Source organism: Vidua chalybeata, chromosome 3 (assembly GCF_026979565.1).
Source record: "Vidua chalybeata isolate OUT-0048 chromosome 3, bVidCha1 merged haplotype, whole genome shotgun sequence".
NCBI classification, from domain to species: domain Eukaryota; kingdom Metazoa; phylum Chordata; class Aves; order Passeriformes; family Viduidae; genus Vidua; species Vidua chalybeata.
This window is the reverse complement of record NC_071532.1, coordinates 7,893,754-7,920,148: the sequence shown is the minus strand read 5'-3', so window position 1 is coordinate 7,920,148 and position 26,395 is coordinate 7,893,754. Positions and strand designations below refer to the sequence as shown.

At 41.0% G+C, this 26,395-nt stretch overlaps 1 protein-coding gene across 6 annotated transcripts in view; it reads left to right on the top strand.

Moving 5' to 3' along the window:
* MACROD2 (mono-ADP ribosylhydrolase 2) overlaps positions 1–26,395 on the top strand; it is an 852,188-nt gene that overhangs the window by 8,437 nt on the left and 817,356 nt on the right. For 5 of the 6 annotated variants that reach the window (XM_053937065.1, XM_053937064.1, XM_053937063.1 and 2 more), the window contains exon 3: positions 15,887–15,994. In XM_053937065.1, the coding sequence (XP_053793040.1) occupies positions 15,887–15,994 (108 nt within the window). Of the gene's footprint in view, positions 1–14,767; positions 14,925–15,886; positions 15,995–26,395 lie in introns of those variants that run through there. The other variant, XM_053937068.1, reaches the window with a different exon arrangement.

The window sequence follows — 26,395 nt, the reverse complement described above, 5'->3', positions numbered from 1 at the left end:
TTTGTGTGTCACTGGTAGAAAAACATTTTGTTTTATTAATTGGGTAATTCAGAAAATGGAATAAGTGATATTGCTTAACTCCAGGCAGCTGATAGTCCTGCTGACTCTCACAGCCCCTGGAATTCATTGGTATGACAGTGATGCCAAGAAAACAGCAAATTCAGGTAGTGGTTTAAAGGTCTTTACTAGTGGTAAGAACTGCTTTTTATAGGATGAAGTTAAAATGGAAGGACATGATAACTGAGCTTATTTTTATTTAAGGTTAAACGACACAAAAGGTCTGCAGTCCTTTTAAACAAGTCTTGAAATATGTTTAGATGTTTTGGCAGTCTCTGAATCTTTTTAATCTGCTATTTTTAAAGAAAATGATATGGCTCAAACTATTCAAAATGATCTAACACTGAGGGTTTTATGTATAATCATAAGGTTTGGATTTAATAAAAGCATTGTTGTATTATCAATGTGTAGCTTTCTAAATATTCACAGTGGGTTGACACAAGATTACAGAGACAAAGCGTGTAGATGAGCTAGTCCAAATGCTGCATGGTGAAAAGAAAATGTGAAGTAAGACTGAGCTCTGACCAGCATTTCTTGAGATGGGTAACTAAGACAAGTAACACTCCAGTGTCTCCATGCAGCCCTGCTTGATAGGAATATCTGTCCTGCAGGAACTAGGAACCAAGGTGATTAGTATTAAACAGAATTTGGAAAATGACACCACTACTGAGCTGCAGTGAAATTCAGCCAGACATCTACAATTAAGAAATGGCATCTCTGTAAACCATTCAATATTATCAGTGATTTATACAGAAAAAGAAATTATGTTCAACTACAACATTGAAATTGTTAGACCAGTTTGACAATCACAAGATCTGTCGGGTAAGAGCTGTGTGAAACCTGTGTGTTTCAAGACCATTCCCCCACCAAAAATCCAAGTCCATCAGCTTTCATTGTGATATTTTTTTTCTTACAATGACTGTAACAACTGTCTTTATAACAGATTCTTAGCTGAGTGGCAAGGATGAAAATAAATTGAGACAGCTTAGTGTAATTTTTGCTATCTCACGCAAAAAAAAAAAAAAGCTTTTGCTACTGAAATTCTTGCTTTGAGGAAGTTCAGAGGGCAGCAGTTTTTCTGGTGAGTACATACAGAAAACAGCAATAACTTGTGTGCCACTGTTCAGGGTCTCCTCTATTACCTGTGGCCCTGAATGTGATTCCAGCTTCACCTAAACTCATGCTGTATTTGGTTTTGTCCTTACTTTTCATGTATTGGCATACCACTGTTACTCATGCTAAATATCTTATCACAAGGTCTCTTCAAGACTGGTGTGTTTAAGGTTAGAAAACCATGTCTCCTAGATGCACATGGAGAGCACTGCTTCTTAATTGCTATGTATAATAGCTGGGGAAGCACCATGAAAAAACTAACAACTATGGTTTCTGTGAATTGTGTGAGGATTATGGTAATTAAGTATTTTGAATACTTGTGAAATAACATGCTTTTTTGTAGAAATGGCTGAAAATGTGTTTGTTCATTTCTACTCTCTGTCCATGTTATATGCATATTAAGGAAGCAGCAAAGGAATTAGAGGGGTAAGAAGGGCAAGCCATGTTTGCAGCTTCTTAGTCTGTCCTGAAGGTGTCCAGGAGTCTGTGTGCCCGTGGCATAATGTGGAGTTACTTTAAGGCTGAGTTGGTATTTGTTTGGCTGTGACAGATATCCAAGGCTGTCAGGGTACGAGGGTGTAACCAGAGCCTTGTGTGCTCTGCTTTCCGCAGGCTCTTGGCTGCCCTTTCAGGATGTGTCCTGAACAGACACAAAGCTGCAGAGTGGTACAAATCTGACCATATGATCTGGTGACCCCACACACCCTTCTGGCTTTCCCAGTACATACTTTGGCTATTGATTTCCAAAGATAGACTTGCACAGTACAAAGGTGGGAATAACCCTTTGTCATGGTTTAACACAGTTTGGTTTTTAGTTAAGGAAAAAACCACGAGCTTACGGAAGTGATTCCCTGTAAGGACCTTGGCAGGTTCCTTCGGACCTGACAGAACCAATCAACTGGCTAGTTTTAAATATTGACACCCTGTTAAATCACTTAAGAGAGCTGCATATACCTCTGTGAAATCACATTTAAAGATGAACAAGTCCCAGTAAAACTTCTCTGGCTTCTGGCCTTTGAACAGGTAACTGGATGCTGGCCAGGCCAGGCCCTGCTCTGCTGCAGGGCCAGGTTGGCGCATGGCTCAGCTGAGATTCTGCCACCGCCAAGTTCAAACCACGGCTGGCAGGCCAGGCTGGCTCTGCTCGGCTTTGGATGGAGCTGAGTCGGGCCCCGCTCTGGCTGTGAGCTGCTGAGCCATCCTGCTGGCACCGTGGAAAATCGTGCGGCTAAGAACAGAGCTGACCCTGCAGCCCCACGCGGGACTGGAACTGAATGTGGCAAGGGCCGGCAAACAGCCATGCAGCCAAAGCGGCCACCGCCCGGCAGAGATCACATAACCATCCGCAGGCCTGGGCAAGATATTACCTCTTTCAGTGCACAGATGAAACTTGCAGATGTCAGTCCTCTCTTTAGTGAGAGAAAAAGGAAAGGGTGAAGACACATAAAGAAAACAGCATGGAGACACTGAGGTCAGTGAAGAAGGAGTCAAATCCCAGATGGGAGGAGAATGAGGAGATGCCTTAGTCTTGGGCTGGAATCCTCTTGTAAGGCTATGGTGAAGATAAAATTGATACACCAGAGGTTTTTTTCATTGAATGCTTTGGGGGGATGTAGCATTCTAGCCATAGCTGTGAGCAGAAACACCAGTGTTGAAGCAAGCAGATGTTGAAGTAGCTGTGATCAAATAAGGCACTTGAACAGAGAGAGATGAGAAACCTTGCCCCAGGGATAGAAGAAGAAAACCTCTGTTCCTGGAGATATAAGAAGAGAACTTTTGTTTCTATACTAGAACAGCTCATCCTTAGAATTGCACCCCAATAAGCTGAGATGACCCATGGTGGTAGTTATGGGAAGACTAACCGTAGGAGGGTCTTCACAATTGCAGATTTCTGGGCAGCTACTATTTGTGAAAATTAAAACCATGAGAAAGCTGTTTCTTGTGGAAAAGTCTCCATGGCATGGCAGGAGAGACTCTTAAGTTCCAGTAAGTGAACTGAAGTAACGTTCTTTTTTAAGTGGTAAACTGACTGGAAATAACAAATTTGTCTCTTTATGTTGTCAGTAGGAAAAAAAAAGTTGGAGGGAGGAGAAGTGGTCTGAATGTTTATTCTGATTTCTTACTATTACTTTTCTTTTGGTTCTATTAATGAAATTTTCTTTATAACCTTTAAAGTTTTGAGCCTTCTTTGCTCTCCTCCTAATCCTTACCTTGCAGCAGAAAATGAGTAAATAATTTTAGTGGGTGCACTGGCATTTGGCCAGCGCTAGACGCGCTACATTAATTGGTGCATTGGCCGGGAAACTCAGACTGGCAAACCTAAACCACTACACTCTTCAGGTGCAAGTTTACTTGAGCATAAACTGAGCAATAATCTGTGTGTGTGTGTTCGTTTGTTCCTGGAGGTGAATCATCTCTAGTTAGTGATATCCCTTATGTAAGTAGATAAATCAGCGTGTTTAGTGTAAGGGGCGGAGGGAAACTACAGTAAACAAAAAGAATGAAGATGTATTCAGTTGACCTTGTAATTCTCTGGTGAGCTTCATGTGAATAACCTTTATAGGATGGATTAGCTGCCAAAGAGATGACGCTTGTTTTACAGTTTGCATGAAAGTGTCTTTGGGAAAAACAAAAAAGTTTCTTGCTTTCAGCAAGTATGAGACGATGATTATTAAAAAGTTCAGATCTGTTTACATAGATTACGAACACAAAATCCAGTGTAGCTAATCCTCTCTCTAAGAAAGTAAATCACTTGTCTTTGATGTAATTAAGATGATGACTTCTCTTTAAGCTGCTGCTCTGTGACTTTTTTAACAAGGTAACTTCCATACAGCATTAAGCTTATACAAGTCCTGGATAGGGTTATTATTTTGTGGCTCTTCTGCATGCAGCTGAGAAAATTCTCTTATCTGCAATGTCAGACAGCTCCTTGAGGGGCAAAAGTTAACCATAGGAAAGAATGCTGCCCTCAACAATAAATTGATAAATTGGTGTCCTTATTGAGGCTCTGCAAGCTGTTGATGGGTTTTAGAGAGGGATAGCAGGTGGAGATGCAAAGGGAAGTTAGGTACATCTTTGCCATAAAGAATAGTTCTAATGTTTAATTACTGCTGACATGAATCTTGAGCAGATTAGTAAGTTTCAAGCTTCTGTCCTGTGCAATATGAGAAACAATCCTTTTTTTTTTTTTGTAATTGCTGAAAGTCACTGCACTGAAGTTTTGTAGAGAGGTCCCTAAGGAAGTACTTAGTAAAGTTAGGCGGTCAAGATGATGCGGTGTGCTGTCAGCTGGCAGGCTCATTCAGGGTGTGAGGGAGGATGACTTTAGCAGCAGTGATGCTTTAAGTTGGGATGTGCTGTTCCTCAGACACTGCTGAGAAAAATTGTAGGTTCCAGCTTGGAATATTTTGGTAGCTGACTTGAGTAAGATAATTTAACATATGCAGGGTAAAAGTAACAGGTTATATATTTTGGCTTCTGTCTTTTCTTCGATTATTATTTTTTTCCATTCTTCATTTTATATATAAAAGGTGAACTTCTTATGAGTGTGGGGGGTTGAGGATCAAACCACCAAATTAATCTATTGCTCTACAAAGACAATTTCAGTAAGTCATCTAGTTTTTCTCAGTATGGTAGCTTGGCTAGTGCCCTAACCTATAATTTGTGATGGATTGTGGCATATGTCCTCACAGGCTTTTGCAGACAGATGTGAGCCAGTGTGACAGCCTCATTAGATGCCATGTGCCTATGATTAGACTGAGGCCAAAACCAAGCTGTTAAATTGTACCCTTGTCATGGCTCGCTTATGTGGATCTGTTGCCTATGTGACTTTAAGATATTTTCAAATGCAGGTGGAAAAAGCTGATGTCCTTTTGCAGAAGATGGAGCCCTCTTTTGATTAGACAGGTGGAGACTGGTGTGGCTTGGTTTAATTTGGTGTAGCTTACATATGACAGGTATTTATGAAAGTGCTGAACTATTGCCTCAACTAGGATTTGCTGCCTGGCTCTTTATAATTAACGATGATACAGGGTAGGCCACCCAACTCTGGGTGTGAGAGGCTTGCAACAAGTTTGGAAACTAACCTCAAACTTAAAGGAAGTAATGATACTGCTTTAACTCCCTTGATAGTGTTGGGGGATCACTAGTGCAGTATAGGCTCACCAAGCTCTCTGTTTGGATCATGTTAACTAATTTTCATGTGTAGCTGTATTTGCTTCATGCACAGTTGAACACATGATTGCACATGTGTTAAAAACCCAGTCACTGGAAATAACATAGGCCTGGCTTCCCTTTTTTGATTCAGTATTCCCTTTTTTATTCAGATTCTCTTTTTTGATTAATTTCTACATGCTCAACATGAAGAAATGTCTCTTAAGTCAGCGAGGGTCTGAATAATTATAGTGTAGAATCATAGGATTGTTAAGGTTGCAAAAGACCTCTAAGTTAATTGAGTCCAACCATTAAATGACAGTAGTTACTCTGTGAAGTGATTCGTGGCTTTCTCCATGTGAGGACATCTAGCTGATGTGTATTTGGAAAATGAGCTGAGAGAATTTCTCAGCCTTGTAGGAAGTACTGCTTTTTTTTTTTTAATGCCCAGAAAATGCTCTTCTGTGCTGGAGAGAAGGCTTAACAATCCAGTGGAAAGATGTTAAATTTGGATTTCGCACAGCTTTAAAAACCATTGAAATGATATTGAAAAGTATTTTCTATTTCAATGTACAGTGTGAGAGAGAAGCATAGTGTCTGTGCACAGAGATTGTCCTGAGACTTGCAGGCTATTGCATGTTGACTTGGCATGTTTGCAGAAATGTGTCAGAAGGTCCTTCACCAACATTTTCAGTTGTTTTTTTCAGGATGGGGTGCTATAGAATGCACACGTTGGAAAATGAAGCCTCGTCAGCCTTGTGCTGGTGTAGCCAATACATTTATTTCTGAGAGTGGAAGTAGTTCTCTGCAAGCACCTTTGCACTAATAGCATCCCTGGGAGTTGGTCATCAAATGTTGTGTTGGAAAAGACTTCTCTAGATTTTAACCAAAGGCTCCTGTCCAAAAGATACAGTCTTTTGCATCTCTAATGCAGAGTAGGTATGAAGAAAGTGTAGATATGAAGAAACGGTTGCACCTCCATTTTTCTTTAAAACATTTCCCTGTGTTATCTTGACCTTTGTTTTTTTACAAGGGCTTGTTTATGCAATTATGGGCTTTTTGGTTGGTCTCCTTGATATGGCTGATTAGACTGTAAAGATGCTCCAAGTTCTGTGTTTTCCATTTGCTGCACAGGTATGACTTGTAGTTGAAGTTCAGCCGGCACTGGATTTATTCCAGTGTGCTCAATGCAACCTTTTCTGTGTAAGGTACTCTAGTGCTCACCTACCAATGTATTGTGTGTTGCAGTGCTGTCCTTTGGTGGGATTTCCTAATGAATCAACATCCACTGAAAGCAAACCCCAGACTTCATGTAGCTGTCACTGAGAGTATGGATCAGTCATATTTAAAGAAAAAGTAGAGTTCCTTTCTGTTTTTTCCCTTCTTTCTCCATTCTCACCAGTGTTCTTAGAGAGGAAGGATTGTAAGTGTACTGCAAATAACTAAATCCAGAAGAATAGGTGATGTACACAGACATTCTTATATTTACTTAAAGGCTTTGAGATTTGGTGTGTCTTTCATTTCTAAGTAGGTATGTGAAAGAAGATAGAGCTAGATTTTTCTGCTAACTGCTAGTGAGTTTAACTGCTTAGGAGTTTGTATTAATTTCCATTTTTTAAGTCCTTGAATGAAGCAAGCATGACTTGCAACACAAATGAGTAATGGTAGAGTTGTCTTCAAGTATTCCAAGTTCCTTCTGTCCTTTGCTGTTTGGGTTGAACCTCCAGTATTCTTCAGTGTAGCAAATTACATCTGGTATCTCAGGGGTAGGGGAAAGAAAATGCTGCAAGGTAAGAGCTAAGCCCAAGCCTAATATCTCTATGTAGAAGACATAATCTTTTGCAGCTGCATAAGAACTTACTGTCTTGGTTTGAAAGACTAGTGTCTGCCAAGGAAGGTGGGAACCTCCCTTGGAATGGAGAATATGATCCCCTTCCCTCTGAATTATTATAACTTTGAAATTACGGGGCTTTCATGCAAAGATATGGGGAAAGGAATGACAGCTCTTTAGCAGTACGTACAGGGATAAGAAGGCAGACAAACAAGGCCAGCAGCAGCACAGACGCAGTCCCAGCCTCTCGGGGCTGCAGGCACTTTCCCCTGCGGTGCAGTTCCGGGCACAGCCGGCAGGGGCGCTGCTGGCTCCCGGCCGGGCAGGGCGGGTGCGATGATTCCCCCGCGCCTGCAGGGGGCGCTGCGGAGCGAGCTCGGCCGCGTCTCCCTCACGCGGCAATGGCGGGCGGGCCGGTGAAAGAGATGGAAAAGGGACTTCCTTTACAAACTCACAGGGCAGCTGGTCCCAGTGCCCCTCCTGATAGCGAAATGGCCTGTAGCAGGAACCTTGGAAACAGCAAGCTGGAATGGCAGGGATGAACAAAATCCTGGAATGGTAAAGGAGATGTATCAGAAACTCTGCAGCTGGGGTGTCCCAGCAGGCAGGGGCTGTGTGGCTACAGTGGCAAAAAAAGCCCAGAGCAGTGGCAGAAGAACAGCGGGGCTGGGCAGTGGCTGCCTGGCTCCTGAACACAGCCAGCAGAGGCTCCCTTAGAAGGTGAAGGGGCTCAGAGATCCCAGGATTTCCCCTGAGGCATCTGGGCAGATGGTGAAGGGTCCTTTGTTTAGTGAGGTTAGCTGTTAATAAGATCCTAGTGCAACGGCTGCTCTTATGAGCAGAACTCCGCTCATGGTAGGAGAAGGCAGAAAACAGAACCCTGCAGTGGTAACAAATTTTTCCCACAGTGACTGCAGCCTGTTTCACTTCCAAATGCCAAGAGCACAAGAGAAAGCTAGGAGCTGCACCCAACCCTTCCCCAGCCCAAATCTTGTGAAACCTTTGCCCTTCCCACAGGAACCCCCAAGTAAAGAGAGGGAGCAGCAGCTGCACCCCTCCCCTGAGCTTGGCAAATTATTTTGTCTCTCTCAAGTACCTGGTCATTTTTGTCTCCTAGCAACATATGGGCAAAAATTCCCTGAGAGAAAGAACAAAAGGAAAAAATCCTAAATCCCAACCCTTGCCTACCTGTCGCAGTACTAGAAAACTAAAGTTCTCGTACTCCCACCTGGTAAGCTGTCACTCTATGTCAGGCAGAGAGGTTTTTGAATGACAATGCCATGAAATATTTGCTGATGGTTTTGCACAAGTTTTGTAGTTTTCTGGTAGTAACATTTTATTTTCAAGCTTTACTTCAAGTACTACAAAAGCCTGTAATACTCAACTAGAGAAGTCATTGCTCAGCAATGGTGTAGAAAATAAAAAAGCAGAAAATGTAGAATAAATTGTTTGACAGCTTAATAAGTTAATGAATGAAAGTAATGAATTTGTGGTTCCCCACTATAAACTTATTTTAATCCTCCTTGATGTTGTATATGCTCACCTATTTAAATGTGTTCTCGCGTTTTGGTAAGTAAAACAGGTGCTGCTGAGGACTAAGTACCTGATTGGTCATGAAAAGCAATTTTTTTCCAGAGAGTTTATAAAGGTGAGCAGGAGAATGCTGCACTGCTGGTGGTATGTTTTGGATGAAGGCTTATAGTTACCCCAAGTGGTACTAGATCAATTTGAACACACCAGAAATAGCTGTATGAATGCTGTGATATTGCCAAAATACATCTCTTGCAGTGAAGGAATCTGCTTTGTCTTGGAAGGAATCTAGTGAAGTGGAATCACCTTTAGTCCTCTAGTTTTATGGACAAGTATCAACATACTCATGGGGCAATGAACAGTGATCTAAAGCAGTGTCATATGTTTGTGTCTCCATTTTTGAACTTCCATTGTTAATTATGAATTCTTTGTAGTAGAGGAAGGTTATAAAGTAGGAATTGAGACAATGTAATGTAGTTCTTGCCTCCAAGTGACCTTGGCTGACTATTTGATGTACTTCAGTACAACTCAGGCTGCCATTCACTGAGAAGAATCTTTATTGAAATTCTTGGTATCACTTGGAGTGAGGTACTGATAATCAGGCTTGGGCAAGAATTTAGCAAAATACCATATCCAACAGCATTTTTATTCCCCTATATCATTACAAAGTCTGGAATACCTCTGATGGTCTTCGTTATAAAACCAACCAAGCAAGACAGTGATTGAATGGGTTTCTTCACACAGACAAAGCACATCTTCTCAGTCACAGCTGAACCAGCAGCCTTTTCTATGGACTCTAAATAATAAAATCTCCAGCAAGCATAGCAACCAGAACAGCTGGATGCTGACTCTCCAAGTAAACACACAAATACCCAAGGGTCTCAGCCTACTTATGTCTTTGCTGTCAATGTGCTTGCTGTTGAAGTGAGAAGACTCTGATTTATGAATTGACAATTGCATGTCCCTGCAGGTAAGGGTGCATTACAAATTCGAATTGGGAATGTATTCCTGTTCTTGTTCTCCTCGTTTGTTGTTACTCCTTTCTCAGACTTTGTTATTTGGTACTTTAGCTTTCCATACCAAGTGTTCTCTCAGTTTACAAAAACTTCATAAAAAAGGCAGGCTCCTCCTTTCCTTCCACTTCTTTCTCTCCCAGACTTCAAGGGTTCTTGTGCCTCTCAGCTTTGTTATTTTGGGGATATAGAGAGCTGTGTGGGATAGACTGAGAAAAAGGTTATTTAAGGACTATGCAAGACCTTGTAACACAGGAAAATTGCATTTTGCATGAGCGTTGTGTGGGTTGTTCAGAGGGACTGGCTGTTTCTATCAATTCTCATGGTATGCCAGTCTTTCTGTCTGTAATGTGTAAATGTCTTCAATGGCTCCCATTTAAATGTGGCTAAAAATTCAAGGGTCCCATTTACAACCTTGTTTGAGGGCTGCTGGTGGCCCTTTCACTACATTAAACTTGGCCTGACGAGCAAGCTTGGGGCTTTTTGTGATAGTTGTACAGGGGTGAGCTATCGCCCCTCAGATGGGGGATATTTCATGCCTCCTGTAGAACTTTGAATAGGAGATACCATGACTTCCTGACCTGGAAGGTGGGGCAAAGTGTGACCTCAAGTGGTGGTGCAGAACTGGGAAGCATAGTTCATGCACCAGATGAGTCACAAAGATGATTAAAACACTATAAGGGGGCTGGAGCATCTCCTGTGCCTGGAAAGACTGAGAGAGCTGAAGTTTAAACTGAAAAAGAGATACCCCAGATGGGATCCTATCAGTGTTTATAAACATAGAGGGGAGGGTGTAAAAGAGATCTCTCCAGACTCATCTCTGTGGTACACAGTGACAGGACAAGAGGTAGTAGGCACAAGTTGAAAGAGGAAATTCTTTCTGAGCATTAAAAAACAAAGCTACACACATACTATTAGGGTGGCTGAACACTGGAACAGGTTACTTGGAGAGGTGGTGGAATCTCTGTCTTTGGAGATACTTTAAATTCAACTGGGATAGGGTCCTGGACAACTTGCTCTGGGTGACTTGATCACTAGCGGTGCCACCCAACCACATCCATTCCATGATTCATCACGTCTGCCTCCGGAGTTTGCTGCTTGGCTGTAGTCCTCAGTTAATCCAATTATGCCACTTGGTAATTAGCTGAAACAGACCATATTGGCAGAGTGTGCAGCCAGGGAGAAGGTGTTGTTCATCATCAAGTGCTTTTGACTTGCATGTTATGTGCATTTTTGGCTGGGTAGAAAGTGATTTGTTTGCAACAGATGTTTCTTCCTTGTGCTCAGGTTCTGATCTCGTTTAGGTCCAAGAAGTGATAGAGCAAATCTGTACTACAAATTTGAAGTAGTACAGTGCATCTGTGAATGCTTTACCCCTGGTGATGGAACATATGGAAATAATACTTATCTTGATTTAGATAAGCAATTGCCTTTCCTATACAATCATCCACGCTTAATAGGAATAGAAGCAGACACATAATATTACAGGTCTTACAATCTGTCTTTTTTAACGCTCCATAAGCCTATGCAGAAACAAATGGAATGGAAATTGTGTTAGATGTGATATTAGCAATTGCTAATAGTTCATCATTTGTAGTTTGTACAGGAAACTTGTGGAAACAAAGGCTGAAGTAAAAAAAAAAAAAAATAGGCACTGAAGGGAAAAAGCACAGTGTGTAGCAGAATTGCTGCTGCACATTCCCCCAAGGTCAGATGCGCTCCTCTAAAGCTCGCTTATCTCCTTTGTGTTTTCAGCAACCCAAGAAAAGTGGTTTACTGTCCCAGTCAAGTATGTGCTGAGGATTCTTCCAGGAGTGGAAGGGCTGCCTCTTGTCTGGGAATAATGTGATTCTTGCCCCTTGCTCAGGTTCTTTTTCCAGATTCTCTTAGAGAAGCCTTCCATGTGGGGATACATTTCTACTAGTAGCTATTGTAGCAGGGATAAGGTAGTGGGCAGACTTTTTTCTGTTGAATTTGGAATTAATTTACTTCTTTCAGCTGTGGATTCTAAAGCTGACTAGAAATTATGGAACTCTGCTATTTTCAGCCTTTTTTACTTGCAATGCAGTCTGCTACTTGTTTTGATGAACTTGAAGAGAAATGTGTCATGTTACGTGTTTAACAAACTTCCCTTATAAGAATGTGAGTATGAGAACCTCACTGCCATCAATCCTTCTCACTTCTTCTCTGATTTGATTCCTTCTCTTATCGACCTTTGCTCATAGACTGCCAAGGGATTTTTGCTTTGCCACAGGTATCGCTTTATACTGTGGGGCTTTGGTACCTATTTTTACTACTTTGTGTGTGCTCTACTCTTTCTTTAACAGTCATTTTAAAATGCAAATGTAGTGGTTTTTTGTAATAAACTCTTCAAGCAGTAGGTTTTTCTCTTCCCTCTAGTGGTAAGCTCTTTGGTATTGCTTTAGGGATTTTGTAATTGGATGCTTGAGACCTGTTAAAAAAATTAATATACTTTAAAGTGTATTAGACTTTTAAACTCTGGCTATTTGAGCAGTGATTGAATCTCAGGACTGATTTTCCAATACTGTAGGTTTGTGCCATCCTTGTCCATTGCACCAGCTGAGTACATTTATATCCTGGGTGGGGGCTCCCTCTAGCGAGATTTTCTGACAGTCCCTTATTCACTTGGTTCAGATGAACTTTACACATTTTCTTTTCAAGTGCGGCTTTTGCGACTCAATCGAATGCTTTTTTCTACCCTTGTGTAAGCTGTAAAGGCCCTTTTCCTTACAACTGATCTGGAAGGAGTTGTAAACAAAACTGAGGGCTAGGACTGCCTATTTTCTCTGTTTGGTGTGAAGAGCTCAGGTAATCAACCTCATCCTACTTCCAGCTGTGGCTCTGTGGACTCTGAGATGCTTTGAACATGACTGAAGGACCAAAGGATCATGTAGGAGGAAGAGCTAAATGAAATTGGATTGTATAAGCAGAGGGGTAGAAGATGATGGCTGGATCTAGAGGGGAAAAAGTGGGGGTGGGACATGAATGTTCAACTGTTTCTGGTGAAGATTTTCAGCTGTCATGTATTACTGAGGCTGGAGCAGAGGAGACAAGAGGAGGACCTACAGCAGTGTTGCTACTTTTGTGTATTGTCAGTAATAGCCTAAACCCCCACATTTTGGAAAGGATTTACCAGAATCATCTCTATCCTTTGTGAGTGTGTGTGCAGAGATGATTTAGTGGCCATTGACTTCGCTTTCTCATAAGAGTAACAATCAACTTGTTTGCAAGACTAAAGTTAAAACAGAAATAAAAGCTGTCTTATTTAATAAGTAATTTTAATAATAATAAAAAGCTGTAAGAGTAATCTTGCAGTATATTGCTCCATTTGCCTAGCAGGTGTTGTTTTCTCAATCAGAGAAAAGCGCTGCCTCCTCGTCTAAGTCCTGCCACACTTTCTTGTTCCTTCCTCTCTGGAGCATGTCCCCCCGCAGGCAGCGTTGGCGCAGGTGCCTCAGGAAGCTCTTGATGGAGGCAGAGTTTTCCTTGTGGCGGCCGATGACCTCGTCATTGAGGGGGGAGCAGTCAGCCAGGCAGCAGGTCCTTGGCCAGGCTGAGCGTGCCCAGGCCTTCTCCTGGGAGACACAGGGCAGGGAGCACGATGACAGGGGCAGGGGGGCTGCAGGGGGCTGGGCCCCCTTGGGCTCTCCTGGGGAATCTGGGGCCTGGCCGTGATTTATTAAAGAAATATGGATATTGATCTAGTACCGATATCCAACTGTGACGGACAAAAACTCTCTAACAGTGTAAAGTTAGAAAGTGTATGTTTATTGCGACGCCGGGCAGTGTGTGGGATAGCTCCCAAATACACACCGCGCCTTTCAAATGATTACAGAGTCCTTTTATCCACACAAGAATTGAATACCCAAAATACAAATACATATTCATCATTTTGGTACATCCCATTCCTCGCTTTGTATGCTAATCATTCCGAAAGCTATTAAGCATGCGTAGTTTGTTCCTTGAAATGGGTCGGTGGTCCCTTTCATGGGGAGGGGTCCCAAAATGAGGAAGTAAATGAAGTCTTCCTCATTTTGACCTTTCTACCTTTTCAATGCAAATATGACAAATGAACCTTGGTAGAACTCCCATTCCTTGTCTTCAGTCGGTTTCAGAACAGAGGAGGCCCACAATTGTCTTATGTTCCTAAAAGCTATTTGTCAGTTTCTATATTCTTCATTATAAACCCAGCTAATTAAACATTGTGTTGGCAAGCAATCAATTATTAGTTAACTACTAACTCTTAACTTCATCAAGGCCTACTTACAGAGTCCTTTTATTTTAATTAACTCTAGTAAGGCTTATCTCTAACTAAAATCTTAGCTCCTCTAAAATCTCTAAATCTCTTAAAGTTTATGTTTCAGCCAGGCTGCCCCAGGCTGCAGGTTGTGTGGAGAGGACGTCGGGCAGGTTCTGTCTTGTTCTGGTGGCTCAGCCTGTCCTTGTTTCCTCCTGGGAGAAAGGGGGCTGAGCCCCACCTCTGCTTCTGGGCTCGGGCACGGGGCTGGGGAAGAGGCAGAGGACCCTTGGAGCCTGCCCAGGCTTTTCTCTCCGCAGGGGCTGGCGCTCCTCACCCTACACGTTGTAGCTGCCGCTCCCCCGGCACCATCCCACCTGCCTGGTCCCCATCCCTCACCTCTCTCCGCTGCCTCTCGGCTTTTCTCCGGAGGCTGCAGCCAAGGCAAAGCGCGGCGAGCAGCAGGGACAGGGCTAAGAAGGCGCAGCAGCACGGCTGCACGGACCGCAGGCTGGCACTGCCTGTGCCAGTGTGCGGCTGCTGCACGTCCTGGGCTGGCACAGGCAGCCGGGCCGTGCTCCTGGCGGGACAGCTGTGAGCTCTGGGCGTGCTGGCGAGCAGCGAGGCCACGCAGAGCCCCAGGAGCAGGGAGAGCCCCGGGCGGAGCATGGCAGAGCTGCCTGAGGAGCTGCGATCCCCGGCCCTGACCCTGAGCTGAGCAGTGCCCACGGGCTCTGCGCAAGGTGGTGGCATCAGCTGCGATGTCACAAGGATGTTGCCTGGCAGCCAGAGGCTGGGAATGTCAAAGCAAGGCCAGGCTGGAGGGTCTGAGCCTGTGGCTGTCTCAGCCTGCTGCTCTGTCTTGCCACTGTGGGACAGGACTTGGGAGCTTGGGGATGTGCTCTCTGGTGCTCAGGAAGGAAGTGCTGACCTATCCGAGTTAATATTCTTGAGCTGATGGAAATAGAGGGTAAGACTAGAGGGACAAATTTGTTTGGACTGCTTCTACTTTCTCACTAAGTATTGAAGACTTTTTGCTTTTCAACAAACTTCACGTGTTTTGAGACAAATAGATGAAGTCAAGCTTCTTGAGACTTGTGTTAGAAAGAATTTAAAAAAAGTAATAGTCAAAGTGAATTTCATAATTTTCCCTCCTCAGTTAATTTCTGGTGATGTGCATGTCTAACTTGGTGAAGCTTTGGTCAGTATGTTTGTGCAAGGGTTTGAGGTAACTGAGCTGTTCTATAGAGTGAATCGAATATAAATGATTTGGTGATGCAAAATCTAAAGCGTTTACAGGAATAAGGGGCCTATGGTAACATTATTTAGTAACAAATCTGTTGCAAGCTACTGTATGTTGTCTTTACCACCTGCCTCCTCCTAGCTGAGCAATTTAAGGTGACAAAACTCCAAGTTTAAAATTTGCGTGGATTATTTTTCAGGCTTGTTGTCTGGCTAGATGTCTTTAGAAGTCATTCTGAATTTTGGAGCTGTTGGCAAATGGTGTGCTTGTGTATTTTTGTACTCATTTGGTATAATTTTGGATTGGAGAAATCATTACTCTGGCTAGGAGGATAATCTTAATTCCTCAATTTGTTTTTGCAATTTACACCCTTGTGATTACCAAATAAAATTACTTGATGGATCTCACTCCAAAAATATGTATGTTTCTACAGTGTTGTAACAAACGGTATGTGGATAAGGATTCAGTGCTCCCTACTAGCTTCTATTTGGAAACAAGTAACAAGCAAGCAGCCTGATGTTAGGGCAGTGCTGATGTCCTGTGGGTTACCGGTGCCCTCTCGAGGTGAAACCGAAAGATGCTGCAGTCTGACAGCAGTAGTTCGCCCTACTGCTGCCTGTTCAGGGCTTGTAAATAATGACCTCGGACTCACACTTATAACCTGGTTTTTCTGCTTTCCTGGTTTGTAGGTGAAAACGCTAAAGAAGATCTGCAAGGGAAGAAGAGTCTGAGTGAGAAAGTTTCTCTCTATAGAGGTGACATTACGCTGCTTGAGGTTGATGCCATCGTTAATGCTGGTAAGGGGTTAAATATTTTATGTAGCTATGTCTTAAAAATCCTTTATTGCTCCATGGGACAAGTGTGAACTCTGAAAAGTTGCCTAAAACTGGTGCATCCTGTGGAAATCTGTTGAAAATACGGCTTTTTCCCCAGTTTGTTCATATTGTATCTGTTCATCCTGTGTGCATTTACTGTGACTGGGATTATTGTGAAACTTTTATAGTAGAGTCACCATGAAAAAATTAATGATCTTGTGTCTATCTTTTGACTTCACTTGGTTAGCTGAGATTTCATACTTTGCATTGTAGAAGGCTCATTTTTGTTACTAAGCTAATGCAGTACATTCCAGTCTGCCTTTATAAATTGAGCCACGTGTGGGCTAGGTTATGTGAGAACTTTAATGATAGGGTGATAGGAAAACAGAATTTAATTTATGTGGTTTTCATATTTGCTTTCTTGTTGGGAGATTGTATTTTTCAAGTTTTTGGCCATGATCTACAGAGTTTTAAGTGTTTTAGTACCTCTTCTTGCTCAGTGACTGTGTCTCCATGTGTGCAGTCGAGGTGAAGAACTGTATGTAGCATCTTGTGACAAAAAGAGGGAAATGCCTGTGCAATTAGTGTATTAGATTATATTAAACTAGCTCAGTTTTTTAGCAGAAAAACAATGGGAAGGTTTACCCCTATACACATGCTCATAGCCATATCTTGCCTGCACTTTCCACTCCAAAAAGAATGTGTCATTTGAACTAATTTTGGTGGTATTCATTTCTTAGAAGGAAATGTGCTGCAGTATTATTCTGTGTAACGGAGTTAAGTTCAGAGATTCCCAGGGTTGTAATAGCTAAAATTGATGTCTTTGCTTGTCAGAGGAAAATGCTGTGTGGAGTAGTAAAGGTTCATGTCTGTAAAGAGCACAGGAATGTTTGCTCACACAGTGTAGAGGGTAGTGAACAGACTCTCTTCGACTATTTGATTGTATGACATCCTACTTTACCAGTGGACATCTGTTAATGGGTTTTGTGAAGTACAGGTGGAATCCTTAGCCATTTCAAAATACATTTTTGCATTCCATGGACTGAGGCTGGTATTCCTTGCAAAAAAAAATTAATTCGTCTTCTAGTTTACTGATGCAGAAAAGCATTCCTAAGTAACAAAATTACAGTAGCATCCATGTAACATGATCCTCTCCTCACTGTGTTGACAAGGCCTCTGAAATGTTAATATTTCAATATTTTTTCCTCATTCTTTTTTTAAGATGATTTTTCCAGTAGTCCCTTTGCTGACTTCCTTACTTTATTACTTTACAGTAAGTCAATATTAGCATACTTTCCTCCTTTTATATTTAGCTTCTCTTTGTTCATAGGCCTCCCTTGAATTACAGGCTGGAACTAGTTACAGATCAGCTTTAGAATAGGAATACTTCACTTTTCTTGATTTAAATCCCCCTTTAATTATCCTGAAAGGTCCAAAAAAACCTATATCTCAGACTGCAAATGATATTATCTGCCTGTAAGCCTATTATCTGCCTGCCATCCTGGTGAGAAATGCCTCTCTCTGAGAAGAAAAAAAAAGAATCAAATCAACATGTATTGATATGCAATTTTGAGAAAAGGTTTAAAGACCACTCAAAACAGACTGAGGCTGAAAGACCTAAAGAGGGACAAAACACTCTAAAAGTATCTAGAAAGCTTAGTTGTCTCTACTGTTGTCTTCTGTAACTTGAATTTGGGCTTAAAGGGAGATTGAGATTAGATGTTGGCAAATCTACTTAATGATTAGAACATGTTTATACAGTGATACTTTGGTGTATCAGATGGACACAAAACAGCAGTCCTAGGGCCAGGGCATTGGTACAGGTGGATTTTTAAGATTCTTCTAACTCGTTATTTACCTTCTATAGTTCCTAAAGGGCATAATGTGTTAACTATTATGAGATATTAGTAAATTTAGGTTAAAATACTAACATACAGTTACTTTGGAAAAACCATATGCTCTCTATATGTCAGTGCAATAATTAAGTCTAAGCCTTTGGTTTGCTGAAGATAGCTGGAAAGCTACATGAGGAGGGTGTTTTGGTTCAAGATCCATATTATTTATGCAAAACATCTGCTGTGCTGGGATTCTTTTTAAACCCAACCGTTTCAGTGAAATTGTAGTGTCTCTTAGATGGTATCTAAATCCATGTTTCTGCACCATATCATGCTTTTGCAAAGAACTCCATTGTTTTTTCTTCTGCAACTGAACTTATCCAAGCCTCAAAGACATAAAGCAGTACGTAGCCACAGTACCAGTTTCTGTATGTAAGTTGAATAAAATGCAGCCTGTTGAATATGGAATAGGAGATAGGTTTTTTGGAGGTAAATCTGTGCAAGTTCTTTTTATATTTAATGCCTTTTGACTACCCCAAATGTTAATAATTGACTCCCTCCTATCTGTTGCAAGCCCTCGATTAGGAAGGGAGGAAGAGACCCTCTGGAGACTTTCTCTCTGAATTTTGAAATTCCATTAACTGTCTCCTGTAATACATAGTTTAAAATACAGCAAGTCATATCCAAATTAAAGCCACAGAAAGATACAGGATGAATGTTTACATTGATTTATGTGAAGATCTAAACATGCTTGAAGTAAAGGGAATGGTCTGACAAATTCTGGGGCTGTGGAAGGGTTCCAGGTGGTTCAAATTGTCTCCAGATTTGGATGCAAACCTATTGGCAAAAAAAGTGTATTCTCAAATATACAAGGAGGAAATGAGACAAAAATTAATATAAATGGTGATCTTCTGTAGCTAAATATCAGGATATCATTGATGAACACTGCTGCAAAAGGATCCTTTTTGTCCTAGACTTTTAACAGACAAACTGAATGTTGCTTACTTTCCAAAAATATTTTATGTATAGTTTGCTCATTCTCAAAAGAACCACATCAAAACAGCCTCTTTGAAATCATTCAAGACTAGAGTGAGGAACTGAGATGCATTTTGAGAGAGAAAGGAGCTGAAAAAAGGAGTTGATGTGCGATTTTGCTAAAATTGATGTCAATTATCTACCCCTGTAAATGTTTTTTCCTTACACAATGGTTTCCTAAAACTTCCTTACTACCGATTTCATTGCAGACAGGTATTAGTTTAACTTGATATTTTGCTTAAGGTGTGGTGTTATGCCATTTCCTTCACACATTTTTTAAAGGATTCAGGTAAGACTTATATAAAAATCTTACTTTTACTCCTATGTCCTCCTCTGTGTTTTTTTATTACACTGTAAGAATGTAAACAGGCTCTCCTTGAGGCATGTGCTTACTGCATTAATCTGTGCTGACTGGCCTTTTTAACATATTAAATGTTCCCGGATGTCACTTCATCCTCATGCCAAAAGTGCTTCAAGCACTTGGAATCCAGATACCACAATTAGCCAACATCTGAATAAATCATCAGAACAGAGCTTGGAGGGGGTGTAGTGTGTCTGTGGTGTCTAGGGTGGGGAGAGAGTGGCCATTAGTCCTTCTGGCAATCCCCAGTACAGAAATAAGCAGTAAAAGCCTGAGTAAGGTTTGAAAAACAATTCCTTCAATATTTATAGTATCAACTGAGCAGTAAAGGACTACATTTCCTCTGCATTTTTAATAAGGAAAACTGTGTTGCTATTTATGTGATATGCAGTAACTATCTGAAGTAGGTACAGGAGTGGTATTTTGGGAGTGGGTGTGGCAGGGATGTCTGTGTACCTCATATACCTTAAGCAGCAGTTCATCACTACTGACCTCACGTATTCATTCACTTCCTACCTGTTAATAAATCTTGCTGCCCAGTTATAAGATAAGGAGGCATGTACTAATATGCTTGTGAGGAAGTTTTTACTAGGAGGAAGATCAAGGGGAAACCATTATGTTAAGGGAAAAAAGGATTCTCCTAATTTTTATCTGATAGGGAGGAGGAGGAGGGTGACTTGCAGAACACTAGAAGAGATAATATTTCTTCTTATCTTTGAAAAATATTCTTTGTATCAGTACACAAGTATGGTACTGAGAACAGAAACCTTTAATCTTTAGGAAAAGGGAAGATGTTCATGTCTATTCAATTAGACATTCCTGTTAATAAGTCTGTAGTACTGCATCTAAGTTTGCAGTTAGAGAGTTGCTACAGTTATAGCAACTAGGTGTTTCCCTTTAAACTGTATTTGAGTGTTGGAATACTTTCTAATACTCAAAAATTTGGGGAAGAAACTCTCAATTTTTAAAATGAATATCTTTTCCATGTGAGAAAACAAGTGTGACTTAAAAAATCTTCCTCTGATAAAGAGAGAAAAGGCTTGGTGACTAACATAAGTAAACAATTCTTTATGTCCCTTTTCTACTAACCCTGATGCTGGAATTTAGTTACTGAGCCTCACATTGCTCAAGAAGAGCATCACACATCTACCTGTGTGCAGTGAGTTGCCTCAGCTGGGAATGCTGGTTTGGCAGGCGCAGGCTCCTCAGCTTCCTTGGCGCAGTGTGCAGAGCCAGCCGAGGGAAGGTGCATGGAGGTGATGGTCTCCTGGTTGCTTTAAGAAGCAGAGATGTTTCCAGGGAGAGAATTACAGCTGAGTATTTAAACAAATTTGCAAGAGTTTGGAATGCTTGTCCTGCTTCCCTGTCCCAGTACTGAATGTATGTGGAACTGAAAAATATTCAGTTTTAAACACCCTATGCTTGATTTGCTTGTTGCAGGACTGGTTTTCACTGGAGCCTCTACATGACTTGATTTATAGGATGAAATAGATATTTTCATACTGAATCTCACCTTTCCTAGTGAAATATGCCTTTCTTCCCTCAAGCTTCTGACTTCACAACCATGTTTCAGCATTTTTGTGTCACAGCAATATCTTTATCCAGCTTTTTTATCTGGAGATAGCACATATTTCCTTACAGATTCATAATTTCCTGGCCTTGACCTTGAATATGACTGTTTAACTTAATGAGGTGTCCCTTTTTTTCTCAAGCTAAAAATTACACATCAAGGTAGAAGAGCTATGTATTGATACTGGGAACTGAATATATTATCAGTGAATTATGCTTATACAAGTGTGTAAGTATAGATAGGGATTGAACTCTGGCTTTCCACACAAACAGCTCGTTAATGTGCAATCAGTCACTGCAGTTGCCTTGAACTTGGTGCTTAATGAACAGGTGGGGAAGAAGGATGGATTCTAATCTGGAACAGATCTGACATCAGGCAATTTCACTGATTGCTAATCCCTTTCCTTTGGCAACTTAATTTATCACACAGAAGTTTCATCTTGTAACTTCTGAAGTAGAAATTATTTCAGAAGTGGCCTGTCTGAATATTATGAAGGTATTTGAGTCAGTTGTTGAGCATGATATGGTATTGTGTGTATACTTATTCTCCCCCTTTTTATTTTACAGTGACCAGTAATTCTTACTCTGGAGCTCATTTGAAATTATTCTTCAATAATTTTCTATGAAAAGAAGTCACTTAACTCAAATGTTCCTGCCATTGCATATGGAAGGAACAAAATGTAAAATCTGCCCTTAAGTTGCTTATAGCATTTTGATATTTTTACATTTTATAGTATTGATTTTTGTGGGGTTTTTACTTTTCTTTTCAGTTGAGCTAAACATAAATGGTTGATTATACTGGGAGCTTCCTAGTGAGTTTACTATCCATTAGAATGTTTTGTAAATATACTTTACATGTTTTATCTCTAGTATAGAGATAGGAAAATAGAAAACTTGTATTGAAATCTCTTGTATGGAGTCATCTGGCATCTACCTATGTAACTTACACTATTGTAATTTCCTCTAGGAATAGAACCAATATTGCTAACAAATTGTTGTTAATTTGGTTTTCATCTTTACTGTGAGCAGACTGTGGTATTAATCAAAGTTTTCTCAAGTTATTTTACAGTTGGTACAATTACACTTCTGTGTAAAATCCCAGACTAATTTATATATAGTCCTCACTTACTCATCAGGAATGTCAGTGTTAATAGTTGAGGGAATCGGTCATGCTCAATTGTGACATCTGTGAGTGAGTTTATTACTGCTTTCTGTGGAAAATGCTTTAAGCCTGGCTGATGAGCAGTAGATGTGGTTAAACTTGCCCTCTGCTTTTGGTCTAATTTCATTCCAATGATGTTCTTCCCTGTAGTGTAATATTCATTTGGATGAAAAGGCTGTGTATAGTGATAGTGTTCAAGAGAATGAAATGGAAGGCAAGTACTGCTGTAGGTGTGGTTTAATTTAGGTGGAGAACTGTAGCTGCTGCCTCAGTCAAACACCATTTGCTGTAACTGTGTGGCCAAGGTTTATAACTGAGGAGGCTCACTCAGAATTGCACTGCAGAAGGAGTGGTTGGAATGAACTTTGAAAATATCTCAGGTGTAATTAGTATAACTCAAAACTTTAGCATTTAAAAAAAATGTTTGGCAGTGCTGCAGACAGATATCGGGGAAGAAGTTTGTTCCTTGTTCTAGGGTGCTTTGGGAAGGGGAAATGAATTGTGGTAAAATATTTTCATTCCAATATTCCACCAGTGTGCTCACAGCCATCTTATGTAGCTGATGGAGATGGCTTCTGGGTGGAAATGTGCCTCAGACACCTGGACGTTATCCTGCCACATTGTGTGTGGGGCCAGCGAGCCGAGTCTTGGGTGGTGGAATGGAGGCCTAAACCTTGTGTGCCTCAAGGAGAGCTTTGCCACTCAACCTGCCATATGGCCAGGCACTGCAAACAGAGAGGCACTGAATGTTAATGATAATGATAATCAAGTGATGATTTCAAGCAGTGGGATGTGAGTGTTCAGTGACTTACTGAGAAGCCATAAAAAAAAAATAGTAGAGAAGGAAATGTACTTTCCACTGGAACAGTGCACTCAAAAGGCTCCTTAAACTAACAGATTGTGGGCTGAAGCGCCAGACACATGTGTTGAGGTTCAGAGCTATGCTTTTTGACTTTTTATGTTATTCTGTGCTCCCATAGAAAGTCTGAGTGGAATGAGATGAGCATGCATGATCCTTAAGTATCTGCTACCTAACTATCTAAAACAGTTTTGCCAGACAAGTTGTGGATGCCCCATCCCTGGAAATGTTCAAGGTCAGATTGGAGGGAAGTTGAGCAACCTGGATTAGTGAAATGGCTCATGGTGAGGAGGGGCTGAACTAGATGATCTTTGATGGTTCCTCCCAAAACAGGCCATTTTGTGATTCTAGGAAATACCCTGACACAAAATTAATGGCCAACTCTCTCCTTTGACAAGATTCAGCATAGTCTGTCTTCTGAAAATCTAATAGTAAATGGGCAAGGTAGATGTTTTATTAGCCTTATCTAACCTGATGGTCTATGCTAGCTGGATTTATTTACTGTCTTGTTTTCAGTGTTGATGCTTTCAGAACAGTATCTATTTTACCTAGACCAGTGTGTTCTTGTTTCTTGGTGCATCAGTTGTTTGAACCCATTTATTATCTCTGATCCCACTGTGATTACTGACCTTTCATGCCATGGTTACCCTGGATCTTTTTTGCGTGTACTCTTTTTACTGAAAACTAGCAGTGTACAAGCAAAACACCCGCAAAGTTGGATTTCTTCAAAAGTTTGTGACTTCCCTCAGTTGGGAAGCATGATGTGGCATGGGATGCTGTGAATCCTTTCTGACAGCAGGTGGCAATAGCGCCCCTGTTTTCGTAAAACCACTTTTAGGCCTGCGTACCTTAATTTTCCTGGACATAAAATCGGTGATGACTTAAGCAGAGGAAACAAAATGCATGTATTCGACACGTGCTTGTTGGATAGTCCATCGATACAGCTCATGCTTATTAAATGCCGACTCCATTTCATTATGTGTGTTCAGTGTGTGTTTGAAAGAGAACAGGAGACAGGCGTGGTTTGGAAGAACTGTAAGCATCTGTTTTACTTCATAGAGGAAAATATTTTGGAGAGACCTTGCTATCAGCCTGTCATATCATACATTTGACAGTGCAGCTGTCATCTGACTGCACTGATGGAGCAGAGTGGTATAAGAAACTACTCAAGGTCGTCTTGAACAATTATGCTTCGTTTCATAATATTAAATCCACTTTTAATCAGGACTTGTGGCGGATTATCTAAAGGATTGTGGGTTTTTTAAGCTGATAGTTGCAACAGTGTGTTGTCAGTCAAGATAGGCATGCAATGTTGTGGTTTTTTTTTCAAGCTTTTGCATTTTAAAAAACCCAAACCAGTCAAGTAATTTCCAAATGTTGGGACACAAAAGAGAAGACTTCTTTGAGGCCTCTTCTCTCTACTTACAAAATATTGGCAGTGATAAGTCAGCTGGTAGGCTGAGATTTATCTCTGTAATGTTAATATTACCCCCCCGCCCCAGTCCTCTGTCCAGATGTATATTGTTTTTTAACTCCCTTTCTGTTTCTAACCATGAACACTTTGGGTTTTTCTGGATTGTCTCAATACTATCTCAGTCACTGTAAGTAGTACAGTAAGGTCAGCATGGGAATTAGCATTTCTGTGTGTAATGTAATCTTGTTAAATATATGCAGTTAAGTATTGAATAGAGGAAGGTCTACTTTGATTGGAGCAAGTTAGCTTTAGGTTTATCTTATCTAATTTGCTAGATGCAGAAAATGGGATAAAAAAGCAGTAGTCGGAGTTGATGTTCAAAACTGCTATTGTGTAGCTGGCTGACCCTGTCTCCCTTGCCTTCTCCGGCAGGAAGAGTTGCTTTTGCTTGATTCTCTTAGCTACTGAGTGTTCTACCTTTTGCTAGGGTTTTGGGTTTGCCTAGTGCTTTGCCATTTGCTGCAGGTCTTGGAAATGTTAGTCCCTTGAAATACAGCTTCCATTACTTGTTAAATAAATAGTTATGGACTGTGAAATGCAGTTTAGGTTTTGTTTTGACCTATGGCTGTTAGCAACTGATTTTCTGAGAAAAGAAAAACATTTCTGCTTGCAAAAACACAAATTGCTTTCTTTAGGAATTCAGAATGGCTCTCGCTTAGAAATTGGTATTAAGGGTACAGCTTGGCTTTAAAAATCTGGGCTCCAAATTCCTTTGTGTGACCTGCTGTTCCAGTCATAAAAATTAGTAATGGCAGCTAAATACACATCAAAGGTCGGTGGAAGCTTGTGAAAGAGGTATTTGCTTGTTAATCCAAGCACAATGGCAAGTGTGTTTGCGTCGTGTGCAATGAGTAGTCACTTGCATGTTAATATACCGTTGTTCAGAGTTGTTTGGATGTGTTTGGGAATTATTTTAATTACAATATTGAAGGTGTGCAAGGCCCTGTGCTTTCCTCACAGCAGTGGGGTGATGAGCTACTGCTGCTCCCAGACTTACTCCCTTCACTCTCAGGTGACAGGGACGTTCAAGGTTCGTCTTAGTATCTCTTGCCTGGATTGTCACTTGCACAGTGTGTTTGAATGGCCACATTCAGGGGACGTGGGTGGTCCTGTTCCTTCCACCCTCAGGGTATCCCGTCCTCCTGGCTGCAGAGGAGCTGTTTGGAGCTCTGCAGCTTCTGCCTGAGCTGTGCCCGAGGGCCGGCAGTGTCATGAACGAAAGATGACTTGGCTCCTTGTAGGAGCGATGTTGTAATGGCCCTTGTTCTCAGATGGTTTCACCAGTGAAGCCTTGGAGCCTGAGGCTTTCATTGTCTATTGTGTCTGAGTAGTTGAAACCTGTGGGAAAAATACTGTTTTGGAGAAGATTTTCAGATTATTGTTCATTCTCTCTTTTATCACTTGCATGTTTGTGCGGAAGTAACTTTAATCTGGTGTGCAACATGAATCACCTCAATATGTCTCTGTAGCACCTTCATTTTATGCTTGAAAGATGGTTTCTGTCGAGTAATAAATAGAAATAGTTAATATCTGGCATGCCTAGTTGTGGGCTGCCTCAAAAAGATGGTTCTGTCAGCTATATTTGATTTGTATTTAGAATGTTTTGCATTGCAAATCCATGTTAGAAATGCTTTTTAAATTTAAAGTGTGAACCATATTGCTTTTTCAAGGGAGCTGTACTCTTGTGTCATGTGAAATAACTTTTTATGTAAGAAAGAGGTGATATTGCTTTCAACTCTATCAAACCAGGTTATAGAGGAATGTAAGTCTTCCCTGTGACTTGATATGCCTGATAATAGTAATTGGCAACCCATTCCCTTTACATTTCTAAGAATTTGTGGTGTACAGGCTATTTCAAAGGAACTCTCTTTTCTCATCATGTCAGTTTCAGTCCACTTTGAAGGGATTATGTTGAGCAGTGTAGTCAAGTTCACTTGACTAGTTTTGAATTTCTACAAATCTGAGTAATTTTATTACTCTTTCTGAAATGAAAATCACATTTTAGAATGATTTTCAGAATAGTCAATCAGTGAAGAATGGTGGATATTACCTGCAGAGTTCACTGAGCCAGGGAAGCTGAGAGAGAGA